The sequence below is a fragment of the Balaenoptera musculus genome, chromosome 5, assembly GCF_009873245.2.
Source record: "Balaenoptera musculus isolate JJ_BM4_2016_0621 chromosome 5, mBalMus1.pri.v3, whole genome shotgun sequence".
NCBI classification, from domain to species: Eukaryota; Metazoa; Chordata; class Mammalia; order Artiodactyla; family Balaenopteridae; genus Balaenoptera; species Balaenoptera musculus.
Window position 1 is genome coordinate 13665121 of NC_045789.1, and position 13896 is coordinate 13679016.

The 13896-nt window shown below is 33.2% G+C and overlaps 1 protein-coding gene across 1 annotated transcript in view; it reads left to right on the forward strand.

Annotated features, from left to right (window-relative positions):
• GRID2 (glutamate ionotropic receptor delta type subunit 2) overlaps positions 1-13896 on the forward strand; it is a 1394429-nt gene that overhangs the window by 726620 nt on the left and 653913 nt on the right. The window contains exon 3 of the mRNA XM_036853844.1: positions 9180-9464. Within this exon, the coding sequence (XP_036709739.1) occupies positions 9180-9464 (285 nt within the window). The remainder of the gene's footprint in view (positions 1-9179; positions 9465-13896) is intronic.

The following is a 13896-nucleotide window of genomic DNA, read 5'->3' on the forward strand; positions in this document are numbered from 1 at the left end:
TAATATTTAATTTGCTGGAGTATATTAATATTCTGTCACTTGTCTTGAAAGAATCAGTTCTAAATCCAGGATGTGCCATATTATAAAAGAATAATAATTTTAATAACTAGAATGTCTGTAAAATGATGGGAAAAGTTTTGAAGACAGACATATAGTGTAATATGGATTATTATTCTCGTCACAATTGTGTTTAATCCTCACTCTTTGTTAGCTGGGATTATGCAGACAAAGATCAAATTTTACCTGTATCAACTAAATATAACATTCTGCACTCATGTAGTTTCTTAAAGTCCTATAGCTATCTTTCCGGAGTCCTAACTTCTGTCAGCTGGTGATCAGTCATAGGGTATAGGATGGTGAAGATGTTGTTTTAGATAAACTTATCATTTTATAAGTCCATAGGCTGTGGGAAGAAGGCCTTTTTACACGTGATATTAAGCAAAATATTCCCAAAAGTCAAAGATTGACCAATTTGATTGTATAATAATCTTAAATCTTCTAAACTGTACATAAATTTAAAATATAGGAAGAGTAATTTTAACATATAAATAACAGATAAAGGGCTGATACTGAAAATATGTGACGCTTTCCTTCAAATTAATGACAAAAAGACAAACCCATTCAAAGGTCACATTTGTTGCCTATCCTTCCATCCTCATCTTACACAACTCTCCATCGTGGTCTCTGTACTCTAGCTACCTGCTTCTTCTTTCTGCCTCTTAGGTAACACAGCATCTTTCTGTGGTAGAAAGCATCTACCACATTATATTTCTTCTAGTTGGAAATATTTTCTTCACCCCTTTTCATCAAGGTAACTCCTTTTCACTACTTATTCTTCATATTCCCAACTCATAGTCTAGGAAAAATGCTTTTGAGCTACTATAGACTAATGACTCCTTTTGACCTTACCTCTACTTACCACATCATTATACATTCATGTGAACATCTTATATCTCTCCCATTATACACTTACCTATTTTTGACCCTTTCATCCTGAGTACCTGACACTTGCCTGATATAGTGTATACCTTTGACATATGCAACATATAGATGTATATGTACATAAATATGTGTGTTCATTGCATAATTACCAAACTAACATTAAAAGGAGAGGGGACTAATCTGAATTTTTATAAAATAGGAGGCTATGGAAATACATAATTGAAAGGTTGTAAAGTACATATTAATATCATAAAATCCAGGTTCCAGCCTTGTCTCCACTACTTACTGAAAACGTAAGAATAAGACTCAATTTAGTGTTCAATAAATGAGGATAGGAATTTATTCAATATAATCATGTTGATAAAATCGTAAAATGAATATAAAAACATTTTGTAAGTTCCAAACATATATACATAAAGTAATATTTAGTCAATATTTTTATCACTTTTATCACATCATTATTGGTAAAACCACTCTAGGGCTTGACTGGAATTATACTTAATATTTCATTGTTGCTTCTCAGTACCTTTTCTCATCCTTGGCCAAATATTTTGTATATAATCTTCATATTTGGAGCTGAAAGTATAGAGGTAATGCCTTAATCCCAAATCCAAAAAGAAAAAAAAAAGAGAATGGTATCAAAATCATTATACTTTCTCTTTTACATCTGGGAGGCTGACATTTTCTGAATCTTGTAGTAAGAGAGAGTTACATGTCTTCCAGTTATTTATATGGGCCTTTATCTTTAAAAACAGCGATTTTCTACTTAGTATGGCCCAGGCATTGAAGTCTGTGCCAGGTCTGAATCCCAGCTCTGCCATTTACTAATGGTATGAATTTGGACCATGTATTTAACTTCATACATTCAAACTGAGCCAGTTTATTTATTTCAAAATGAGAAAAATAGAACTCTTCTATACAGGGTTGTTATGAACAGTAAATGGAAAAATAAAATGACTTATAGTAGGTCCTAGGTTAAATGTTTAGTCCACCTGAGGCTTAGATTATGAATTATAACTAAAGGTTCGTGATGGCAATAGATGACTGAAAAAATAGTTGACTGAAAATTGTTCAGTTGAGTTCATTTGATGACTGGTAATCAACCATTTTAGCCATTTATATTCTCTGTAAGAAAAAATTGTCTTAATGCTTTTTAATTATAATTAAATGAATTTTTCCATATTCTTACTTCCTAAGTAGATAATTATGATTAAATTGGACCTTGTAACACTATATATATAAAGACCATCTTGATTTAGAAGAATTTGTTTCAAATAATTGTATTTTTGGCAAACTATATTAATCATATGTCAAATTAATCCCACCTTTAATATGCCACCTCTCAGATGGTTGCTGAAAATCATAATTTACGAAGAATGCTAAATATCTGGACAGGCTGAAACTGGTTTGTGTTACTATACTCTTACAACTATAAAAGCAAATGTCACGTGTGTTTTGGTAGATGAAAAAGGAAATAAGCAATTATAAATACTATGCTTGTGATTCATTAATGAATGAAATAGAAAAAAAAGTTAAATTAAATTCAGCTCTTGTAGAAAGAGTACAAATCTTTCTTATCTGCCATGGAAGCTTACCTTATTTTCTCATCTATAAGAGCTTACTGATTATAAAATTCAATATTGATTAATGATTTTTCAAGAAAAATAATCCATCATATTAAATGCATTGATCAATTCTGAAATATGTCCTGATTTCAGATATTATAAAACATATCTGAGAAAGTGCATACATTTTATTTTTTTAATTAATTTTTATTGGAGTAGAGTTTCTTTACGATTTTGTGTTAGGTTCTACTGTACAGCAAAATGAATCAGCTATACATATACATATATCCCCTCTTTTTTGGATTTCCTTCCCATTTAGGTCACCACAGTGCATTAAGTAGAGCTCCCTGTGCTATACAGTATATTCTCATTAGTTGTCTATCTTATACATAGTAGCAATAGTGTATATGTATCAATCCCAATCTCCCAACTCCCCCCATTCCCCCCTTCCCCCTTGGTATCTATACATTTGTTCTGTACGTCTGTGTCTCTATTTTTGCTTTGCAAATAAGATCATCTATAACATTTTCCTAGATTCCACATATATGCGTTAATATATGATATTTGTTTTTCTCTTTCTGAGTTACTTGGCTCTGTATGACAGTCTGTAGGTCCACCCACGCCTCTACAAATGACCCAATTTCCTTCCTTTTTATGGCTGAGTAATATTCCATGGTATATATGTACCACATCTTCTTTATCCATTCCTTTGTTCATGGACATTTAGGTTGCTTCCATGTCCTGGCTATTGTAAATAGTGCTGCAGTGAACATTGGGGTGCATGTATCTTTTTGAATTATGATTTTCACTGGGTATATGCCCAGTAGTGGGATTGCTGGGTCATATGGTAATTCTATGTTTAGTTTTTTAAGTAACCTCCATACTGCTTTCCATAGTGGCTGTATTAATTTACATTCGCACCAACAGTTTAGGAGGGTTCCCTTTTCTCCACAACCTCTCCAGCACTTACTTTTTGTAGACTTTTTGATGATGGCCATTCTGACCAGTGTGAGGTGATACCTCAGTGTAGTTTTGATTTGCATTTCTCTAATAATTAGTGATGTTGAGCATCTTTTCATGTGTTTGTAGCCATCTGTATGTCTTCTTTAGAGAAATGTCTATTTAGGTCTTCCACCCATTTTTTGATTGGGTTTTTTTTTTGATATTGAGCTGCATGAACTGTTTGTATATTTTGGAGATTAATCCTTTGTCAATTGCTTCATTTGCAAATATTTTCTCCCATTCTGAGAGTTGTCTTTTCGTCTTGTTTATGGTTTCCTTTGCTGTGCAAAAGCTTTTAAGTCTAATTAGGTCCCATTTGTTTATTTTTGTTTTTATTTTCATTACTGTAGGAGGTGGCCCAAAAAAGATCTTGCTGTGTTTTATGTCAAAGAGTGTTTTTCCTATGTTTTCCTCTAAGAGTTTTATAGTGTCTGGCCTTACATTTAGGTCTTTAATCCATTTTGAGTTTATTTTCTTGTATGGTGTTAGGGAGTGTTCTAATTTTATTCTTTTACACATAGTTGTCCAGTTTTCCCAGCACAACTTATTGAAGAGGCTCTCTTTTCTCCATTGTATATTTTTGCCTCCTTTGTCATAGATTAGGTGACCATAGGTGCATGCTTTTATCTCTGGGCTTTCTATGCTGTTCCATTGACCTATATTTCTGTTTCTGTGCCAGTACTATATTGTCTTGATTACTGTAGCTTTGTAGTATAGTCTGAAGTCAGGGAGCCTGATTCCTCCACCTCCATTTTTCTTTCTCAAGATTGCTTTGCTGTTTGGAGTCTTTTGTGTCTCCATACAAATTTTAAGATTTTTGGTTCCAGTTCTGTGAAGAATGCCATTGGTAATTTGATAGGGTTTGCATTGAATCTGTAGATTGCTTTGGGTAGTATAGTCATTTTCACAATATTGATTCTTCCAATCTAAGACCATGGTATATCTCTCCATGTGTTTGTGTCATCTTTGATTTCTTTCAACAGTATCTTATAGTTTTCTGCAGACAAGTGTTTTGCCTCCTTAGGTAAGTTTATTCCTAGGTATTTTATTCTTTTTTGTTGAATTGTGTAAATATTATACGTTACGTCTGAGTTGTAGAAACATGAAAGAATGAAGTCTTCTTAGTTTATTATTGTAAATAGAAAGAAGATAAGGGTCACTTTTTGGGATACTTTTATTCTTATTAACTCTATGTATCCTCTTTTCCTATACCTCATCCCCACTCACAAACTAAGAAAATTAGAAAAATAGGGAATTTCTGCTTTCCAGTTATGGTTATATTGTCAACAATATTATTGGGAAAAAGGAAAGGAAAGTCAACGAATATTAGATGTTCTGCAACAGTCACCTCAAAGAGCATTGCACTTACAATCCACCAGACTTATGTGTTCCAGAAAGGGTTACACATCAGAACTACTCAGATAACATATCATGATGCAAATACATGACTACCAGTAGAACCTCTAGGAGTGAAGTTAGTCATCTGTATTAAATCTCTACTTTGAATTCTGATGCAAGGGAGATTTTGGAAACAATATGGTAAATAGATTGGGAGCTCTTTGAGGATAGAATCTGCCATGTATATTATCTAGTCTCCAAAGAAGTTCCTGGCCCATTGTTGAAAGTTGATAATTAAGTGTTGAAGAGTAAGTCTATGAATTGAATGTACAAAAGTCCTGATGCAACTTAAAATCATTAGAAGATGTTATATCAGGGAAATTGGTCAATATAAATAAGTCAGAAGAAATATCACAGGGGATAAGTGTATTCAAGAAGGATGGTTCTATCCAAAATTATTTACTGAGTTCTCATTGAATATTGAATAACATATAATCAGTTTCAAAACCCTTAATAGATTTTATTTTAATCTTATTTTACTTAATAAAAAAATAAGACAAACTGATTAGCTTCAAAAATGAAAAAATAGTGCACATGGACATCATTTAACTTAAATTTATGTATTTAGACAGAGAACTTCATTTCCATAACTGCCGAATGACCAAAAAGGGTGAAAGTGTTGCTAATTGCAGTTGCTATTCGAAAGAAAAAAGAAAAAAAGGAAAGCAAAAAAAAGAAGAAAAGAAAGAAGGAAAACAAGAAAGAAAAAAAGAAGGAAGGGAGAGAGGGAGGGAGAGAAGGAAGGAGGGAAAGAAGGAAGGGAGGGAGGGAGGAAAGAAAAGAAAAAGATAAAAGGTATGCTTGCAGCAATTAATGCAGGCTACAAACATCTTTGATAGTGTTACAATTTCAGACAGCTGGAGTCACAAAACCAGCAAGCTGTTCAATATCCTCTATATGTTCGGAGGTGTGTGAGTACATGCATGCATAATTTAAGTAAATCACAGGGCTTGAAGTAATCAGTGGGAAAGGAGCATGCCATTGAGAAATCTTTGGCTTGGATTCTTATAATAAAACAGTGGTGGATACACACATAAACATGCTGATATTTCAAATTCAGTTTTCACACTGTACGTAATGAATTAAATGTGCATTGTATGTAACTAAAACTCTAAATTCTGCAGTCCTCTAACAGTCAAGACATGGAATTCTTATAGTAGAAGATAGACTGCTTCACTAAACTTTGCTTCTGTTCTTGGTATAGCACTTTATTTTCTCAAATCTGTCTTCTGCTGTCATGAGTCTCTTTTTTTATACTAACTTTTATATAGGGCCCTAGGAAGGGTCGATGCCCAGAGGAAGTATATTTGTTATCTTCTCTGCTTCAACCAACATTTTATATTGGTAAAATGGACAAAATGGGCATCATATATAGCTCTGACAGGTTGCCTTGCAGACCTATTTTTAATGTGTCCAGCTGTCAACGAGTACCAATCTATTTTAGATGTGTGAGCTCTTTTTTTCTCTCTCTATATTGGGACTACTGCTTTTCACAAACATGAGGATAGGCAATCTCCATTGAGGTTTCCGCGATGGACAGCTCTATCTTTTCTTTGCCATAAAGCAGAAACTAACACACCATTGTAAAGCAATTATACTCCAATAAAGATGTTAAAAAAAAAAATTAAGTTTGTAAATATCCCTTGCTTGCTATGGTGAAAAGGCTATTGAACAATGAGTTAGAGACCTGCTTCTTTTTTTTTTTTTTTTTGAAGGTGGGTGTGTGTGTGTTCTTAACAACTGTAAACCATTGAAGGTTGGGGTCACTATAAGAGGGATGCATGTCTATGACTTGCAGGCTACTACTCTCCCAGTCTCTTCCTATGAGTAATCTAACACGATGATTCTGCTACTCTTTTTGAGTCTCCGAATCCTTCTCCAAACAGTGTTCTAGGATGCGAACATACTGACAGTCACGGTTGGCATTGCAGTTAAAGCTGATTTTCCATTCTGGACTACATGATCTCTAAATTACCTTTCAGATCTAATATATGGTTTTCTGATTGCAAATTTGATGATTCTTACTTTGATTTTATAGGGAAAATTCAGTTATTCTTGCTAGTATGTGTAGCAGGATGGATAATACCAAATAGCAGATAATCTTAAAATAACACATTTTGCTTATATAATTGTTTTTAGTATTTGCTTAATTTGTGTTCTCACTAACAGAGGTTAATGGAAGTAACATAGTTGATAGGAGGAAATCACAAATTATATACTAAAGCAAATTTTTCTTTTAAAGAATGATTAATATATGACCCTTCAGAGTTTATCTTTCTAAATCTGAAGATTAAAATAGACAATTTTCATGTATTGTTATATGTGACAGAATATAATACTGAAACTTATTTTTTCATATCAAACCTCTCTATTTATAACTTTGTAACTTTTGTGGTAAATTTATATAAAATATTACGTTCATTTGATCACTTTAAATTATTGTGATCTAAAGATTGAGTTCAGCTGTGTATACCTTAAGGCACTTTTCTTAATTTGATATTAAATGCTAAATGAGCCAAGTTTTTAAGCAAAATCTTTTTTAAAAAGTGAATTTCTACTTGCTTATATAAACAAGCAATAGTCTTGTTTACTTCTGTAGTGAAACAAAATTTTGACCAGTGTTTTTGCATAAATTCGTTGAAAGTATAACTATAAATCTGTATTGCTTCCTATAAATGTTGAATTCATGAACATGAATAGGTTCTATGTGTGATTTTTACTGAAACTTCGCCTGCAATCTGTTATGGTCTAAGAAGCATTGATCGCTGATGCTGTCTTTCACAATTATTTGAAATCATATTACCTTGCTCATGCTTGAAAATTATGTCCCTAGTAATTATTAATTTATTTGTATGTGTTGGTTGGCTTAACATTAATCATAATAAATTTATTTGATATTTATATGTGTGTCACTAGTATAGTACTTCTAAACTTTCATTTTGTCAGCTTTCATTAACTGGCCAATTTATTACATGGAGGTACTTATCGTCTAACTTTTCTTTCAAATTTTTCAAGATATGTACAATCTATAATAAAGTTTGAATCCTGAGAATGTTATATCTAGAATGCATCAAATCTAGAATTAATACTGGAACAATTATGTTGTCTTATCTTCTCAAATGGAATTAATTTTGCCTTGATTCTTTCTAAATTGACTTTTGATTTTATTTCTAAACTCTTGACTTCAAAGATTGGCATTCTGAGATATCACTTCTGAACTCTTTTTTTCTATATATGTGGTGTCTTTATGTTTACTTATAATTTATATTTTTTCTAGTTTTAAATAGGTTTTGAAGTAAGAGTATATGCATACACAGAATAATTAAAATGAAATTAAAACAGAGATCATAAACCGTGTAGTAGAAATTAGAAATTGTTCAGTTGGAAACCAGAATGAGATAGTTTCTGAAATGTAGACCATGAGTTTTCCTTTTTGATTTCACCATGAGGTATCTTTTTTCTTTTTTTTTTTTTTCTGATGTGGACCATTTTAAAAGTCTTTACTGAATTTGTTACAATATTGCTTCTGTTTTATGTTTTGGTTTTTGGCTGCGAGGCATGTGGGATCTTAGCTCCCCGACCGGGGATTGAACCCACACCCCCTGCACTGAAAGGCGAAGTCTTAGCCACTGGACCGCCAGACAAGTCCTATGAGTTTTCTGATAAACAAGGAAAAGAACAAAAACATTTTCATTTCTCCAGTTTAATAGGAGAGACAAGTGTCATCAAAGTTTTAGATACCAGAATGGCTCTGTTTTCTGTGGCTAGAAATTCCTTCCTCAGACTCTTCATCTCCCCCTTCATTTATTTACCATTTTGCATATTATCTCTTTTCTTAAAACCTTGTATTATATACTCAGTAAAGAGTTACCTTTTCCCTGAATTATACATTGAGAATTATAAAAGTATAGCTATCACTCTAATTGGATGCCTATCACTCGAGAGACAAGTAACAGACACTGAATTATCTCTCATCCTCACAATAATCCTGAAAGATTCATGCTATTTTACCCTCTTTACAGATGATGAATCTGAGACCAAAAGAAGCTGAGAAATTTGCATGAGGTCAAATACCTAATTAGGATAGAATTCTTGATCTGTATTCCAATAGCACTTTGTAATGGGAGGATCTCCTCATGTAGAATGTTCCTTTAAAAAAAAAAAATGTTTCCATAGTTGTAGAATAGCTGTGTAAGCTTTATTCACTGTTCCTCAAAAAGAGAAAATATATGAAACCTACTGACGTTTGAATATTACTGTGCTTTCTTGCAGCCTGTGAACTCATGAATCAAGGCATCTTGGCCCTGGTCAGCTCCATTGGCTGCACATCAGCTGGGTCCCTCCAGTCTTTGGCAGATGCCATGCACATCCCCCACCTCTTCATTCAGCGCTCAACAGCTGGGACCCCAAGGAGTGGCTGTGGACTCACCCGGAGCAACCGGAATGATGACTACACTCTCTCTGTTAGGCCACCTGTCTACTTAAATGACGTTATCCTGAGAGTGGTCACAGAATATGCCTGGCAGAAGTTAATTATATTCTATGATAGTGAATATGGTGAGTGTTTGTTGCTTGTATGAGTTTTGCAAGCTGGTATTTGCATGGCAGGTAACTTCGTTAAAATCTTGAAAAATTTAAGGAGCTTACTTATTATTATTTGTGGTTTTCATGTCCTGTCACATTCTTCTTACAAATCTAGCGGCAACAACAGAAAACTTTGTTAACACCTCAAGTTCAATCTTTTGTACATATCTCGATCTTTCAAATAATGGGAAGTCATAAGGACTATACTGTCTTTCTCCTCTTTCAAAAAGATTTATATCTCTATCTAATAAGAAAAAATCATTTGGGACAGATCCTGGAACACTTAAAAAATTGCCCATTTCTATTTTTTGGTTCAAAAAAAAAAAATCTAAAGTATCTTGCTTACACCCTTGTGTAGACTTTAGTATCTACTTAGTACTTAACTCTTTGAAGGTCACTGAAATTATATCACTTTATATTTATCCTGGCATATTGTCTACAAAATGAAATCTCACACAAATACTGAGTAGTATAAAAATACTTATTTTACTTAACTTTCTAAAGTAAAATGCAAAGCGTTTTACCTAAATTTGCCATACTTTGAGAAGACACTTTCTCTCAATAGTTTTACTTGTGTTACATTAAGAAAACTAAGCAAAAATAATATTATTTTTGTATAAGTATTTTTTCCTGAATTAATCTACCTGCTTTCTAGCTGACTGATCCCAGAGATTTTCAAATATAGTTTCTCTCTTTTTTTTTGTCATTAGGAAGAGAGGAAATGGAGTAGAGATCTATACGTTCAAATGAGAGGAAATAAACAAGGTTCTGATAAAGAACTTATATTTTGAAACATGTGTTTCCTTAGAGATTTGACTTAAGAAGGAGTCTTAGAAAAAAATTTCTATTCAGTGTGGATGGGCCTAGTTTTTACATTTTCATTTTAAAAAGTTAAGAAGATTGACACTCTACAGTGCAACTTATTTTTCTTGCAAATAAATAACTATTTAAAAATGAGTTCTCTTATCCTAATCTACTCAGCATTTTGAACTGTAGAAGAGAACAGTTACACAAGAGTGGGCCAGAAAGTGGCATCAATAGAACTGAGCACAAACAGGTTGGCAGAAATCTGGGAAGCAGCAAATAAGAGCTCCTGTGGACTCCCAGGGAGGGAGAGCAAGTAGCAGTTACATTAGCCCTAAATATTCAAAGGTCACATGGGGTTTTGGCAGCTGAGTTCCATTAAACTTGATGGGTAGGCTTCAGACAAAAGTCTGTGGCACTCTCTAAAAGCACAGTCCTTTGTCCCCAGGACGGAAATCCTTATTTTGTTGCTTAATTCATATTAGTTAGGGGTCAAAGAACAAAGACCAAGAGACTGAAATGAATAAAATAAACAAAAAGGAAATAAAAATAATTGGCTCATCAGTAAAAGTAAAGATGGAACACAAATCTGATAGTCACTGATAGGATTATTTAGTGAATATAGTAAACTCTAGCTCTGGAATCAACATACTGAGTATGCCTTTGTCAATTTTTTCTAGTCAGATTATCTATGGGTTTTATAACCATAAATGGTATTCTTATGACCTCTGATCAATATAATTTGAAATAATGAATTTTTAAACCCTAAATCTTTCTTTAAAGGGAGAAAACACTTTTTAGTTAGTCCTATCAAGATAGTCTTGTAAAATAAAGAACAGAAAAGTAACTTTTGATGAAGATGTTTTTACAACATTAAAATGAGAACTTTACTCTTTGATTATAAATGTCCATGAGGAAAGAAAATTCCTTGTTAGCTTGTTTCCAAGTCCTACATGGATTACAGTTAGGAAATTCTTGTAAGAGAAGACATTTTAATTACTGATGAAGTAAATTTTTTTTCATGTACACTAAATTCATAGTCACACTCATTTACATACATTTGAAATTCCTCATTCTCTTTTCTTTTGTTTTCCTTTGACTAAATAAGATGCTATAATCACAGTGTTTGTATCCTCTGCTAGAAGCAGTGTTTGTTTTAGGAATAATGAAAAACATTTGCCTTTACTCTGATGATAAACTTGACTTTAATTTATTATTTTATTTAATAATTCATGAAAAAGTACCCTGCTTGTACTTATTAAATTATTTCCAGTAATAGTCTTGTTCAATGAAACAAAATTTTCCTTTGATACTTACAATAAATCTTGCTAGTAAAGAACTGGGCTAGAGTCCAAAATAAACATCAGGCTATCCAAATACCTTGTGCCTTGAAGAGGGCTACATGTATTTACATATCCATTCATCAATGTCCTCATTTTAAGTTCAAACATCAGAATTATACTTGACTTTTATCTCGGTTATCAGGAATTACTTTCATTAAAGAATGGGTTAAGCATCTTCCATGGATGGAATCAGGCAGCCTGCTGGAGCCAAATGTTATTGAAGATGTATTTTGCTTAGAAAAATATACTTAAAGAAAAAGATTAGGTTTCTTATCCAGTTTATTAGAGAAACACTTATTTCCAAAGCAGTTAATTATGATTAAGGGCACAGTGTAAAAGTCTACTTTAAATTCCTTAACAAAGAAAATTCAAGTCTTTGATTCTAAGTAAATGGATAAAAAGAGGAAAAAAAAATGAAACTATTTGAATGATTTGATTCAAGACATTTTTTAAAAGGCTTGAAAAGAGGAAGTGTTGAACTTTTAAAAATATGTCATTCAGGAAACATTCATAGCTCACTTGCTTAGTGCAAATACAAAACATGAGATTAAAAGTTTTACAGAATGTAGTCTTTACTTTTAAGAAGCTTACAATTAACGAAAGAGAAATATTTATATGACTCTCTTAATAGAGAAAATAGTGTGTTGTGTCATGAACGATGCAAACTGAATGCTAGTGGTGTGCAATGAAGAAAGTGTTCAATTTAGGCAACAGTGATCAAAGCAGGCTTCACGGGTGCACTTTGATCTTGATTATTGCCTGTCAGAATCCTACCTAACTTTAAGTGTGTGAGAGACGGCCATTCCAATAGACAGTGTGAGCAAGTCTTGCAGCAATAAAAATATTAGAAAATAGTATCTCTGAGCATTTTTATTGGCCAGGCAGTAGAATAAGTATTTTACATTGTATCATTGAATTTTCTCAACAGCTATATGAGGTAGATAATATTTACGATTTTACAAATAGGAAAACAGAAACAACTGATGGGTAACTTGTTCACAAAACATAGCTAAGAAGTATCAAAACTGAGATTTAAAGTCTGACCAGAGCCTGTCTATACTCCTAACCATGTATAATGAGAATAAAGAGGTTGCAGTGAGCTATCACCCAAGAATATAGCAAGGGATAATCTTACAGAGAACATGTATTGCATCCAAGCTCTGTTCTAAATGCTTTACATGTATCATCTCATTTAATCCTCACAGCAGCTCTGTGAGGTAGATGATGGTGATGATGCTGGTGATGGCCATGATTATACCACAGATGAAAAAAGCTAAAGTAGTAAGAGGTCAGGTGACTCAAAAGTAAGTCCAAGAAGCCTGAATTCAAACACTAATAGTCTCCTCCATAGTCCCTGCTCTCAACAACTGGACTATTTTGATACAATAGAAAAAGCATAAGAGTAAGTTCTGACACTGAAAATTTTTAAAAAGTTTACAAATGACATGTATAGAATCATTTTCATTAAAGAGAGATAATGTCTAACTTTAAGCCCGCAGATCTTCAACATGTTAACATCATTCACAGAAAAATACTGTATGTCAATTCGGATGGTTTGGTTATCGTTGGAAACGTGGAAACAGGGCAGTCACTGGCTCAAAGTAGCAGCGTGAGCCTTGTATTAATTAAAATTTTCTGCTCATAACAGACACCATTAAAATAAATAGGGAAACTACAACCTGGGGAATAAATTCCAATACATATATCTGAAAAACTTATGTAAATACATAGGCTATATAAAGAGCTCAGAGAATTAAACAAAACTCCAGCAGAGCAACAAGACACCAATAAAAGTACACAATTGAAAGTGCGCAAAAAGTTTGTGCAGACAATTCACATAAGAAGATATATAAATGGCCAATAAACACAAGAAGAAGTGCTAAACATAGTCCACAGGTATATGCAAATTAAAACTAGATACTGGGGAGTTCCCTGGTGGCCTAGTGATTAGGATTTCAGGCTTTTGCTGCCGTGGCCTGGGTTCAATCCCTGGTCAGGGAACTGAGATCCTGCAAGCGGAGTGGTGTGGCAAAAACAAAACAAAAAAACAAAAACAAGCAATGAGGTATTAATCGGTACCCACTAGACTGGGTAAAGTCCAATACTACACGTAGACAAGAATGTGGCAAACTGAAACTCTCCTACTTTGTGGCTGGATGTAAAAATGTACAACCACTATGGAAAGCTCTTTGGGAGTTCGTTACAAATTTACGTATGCATCTACCACATGACTTACTCATTTCACTCCCAGGTATTTA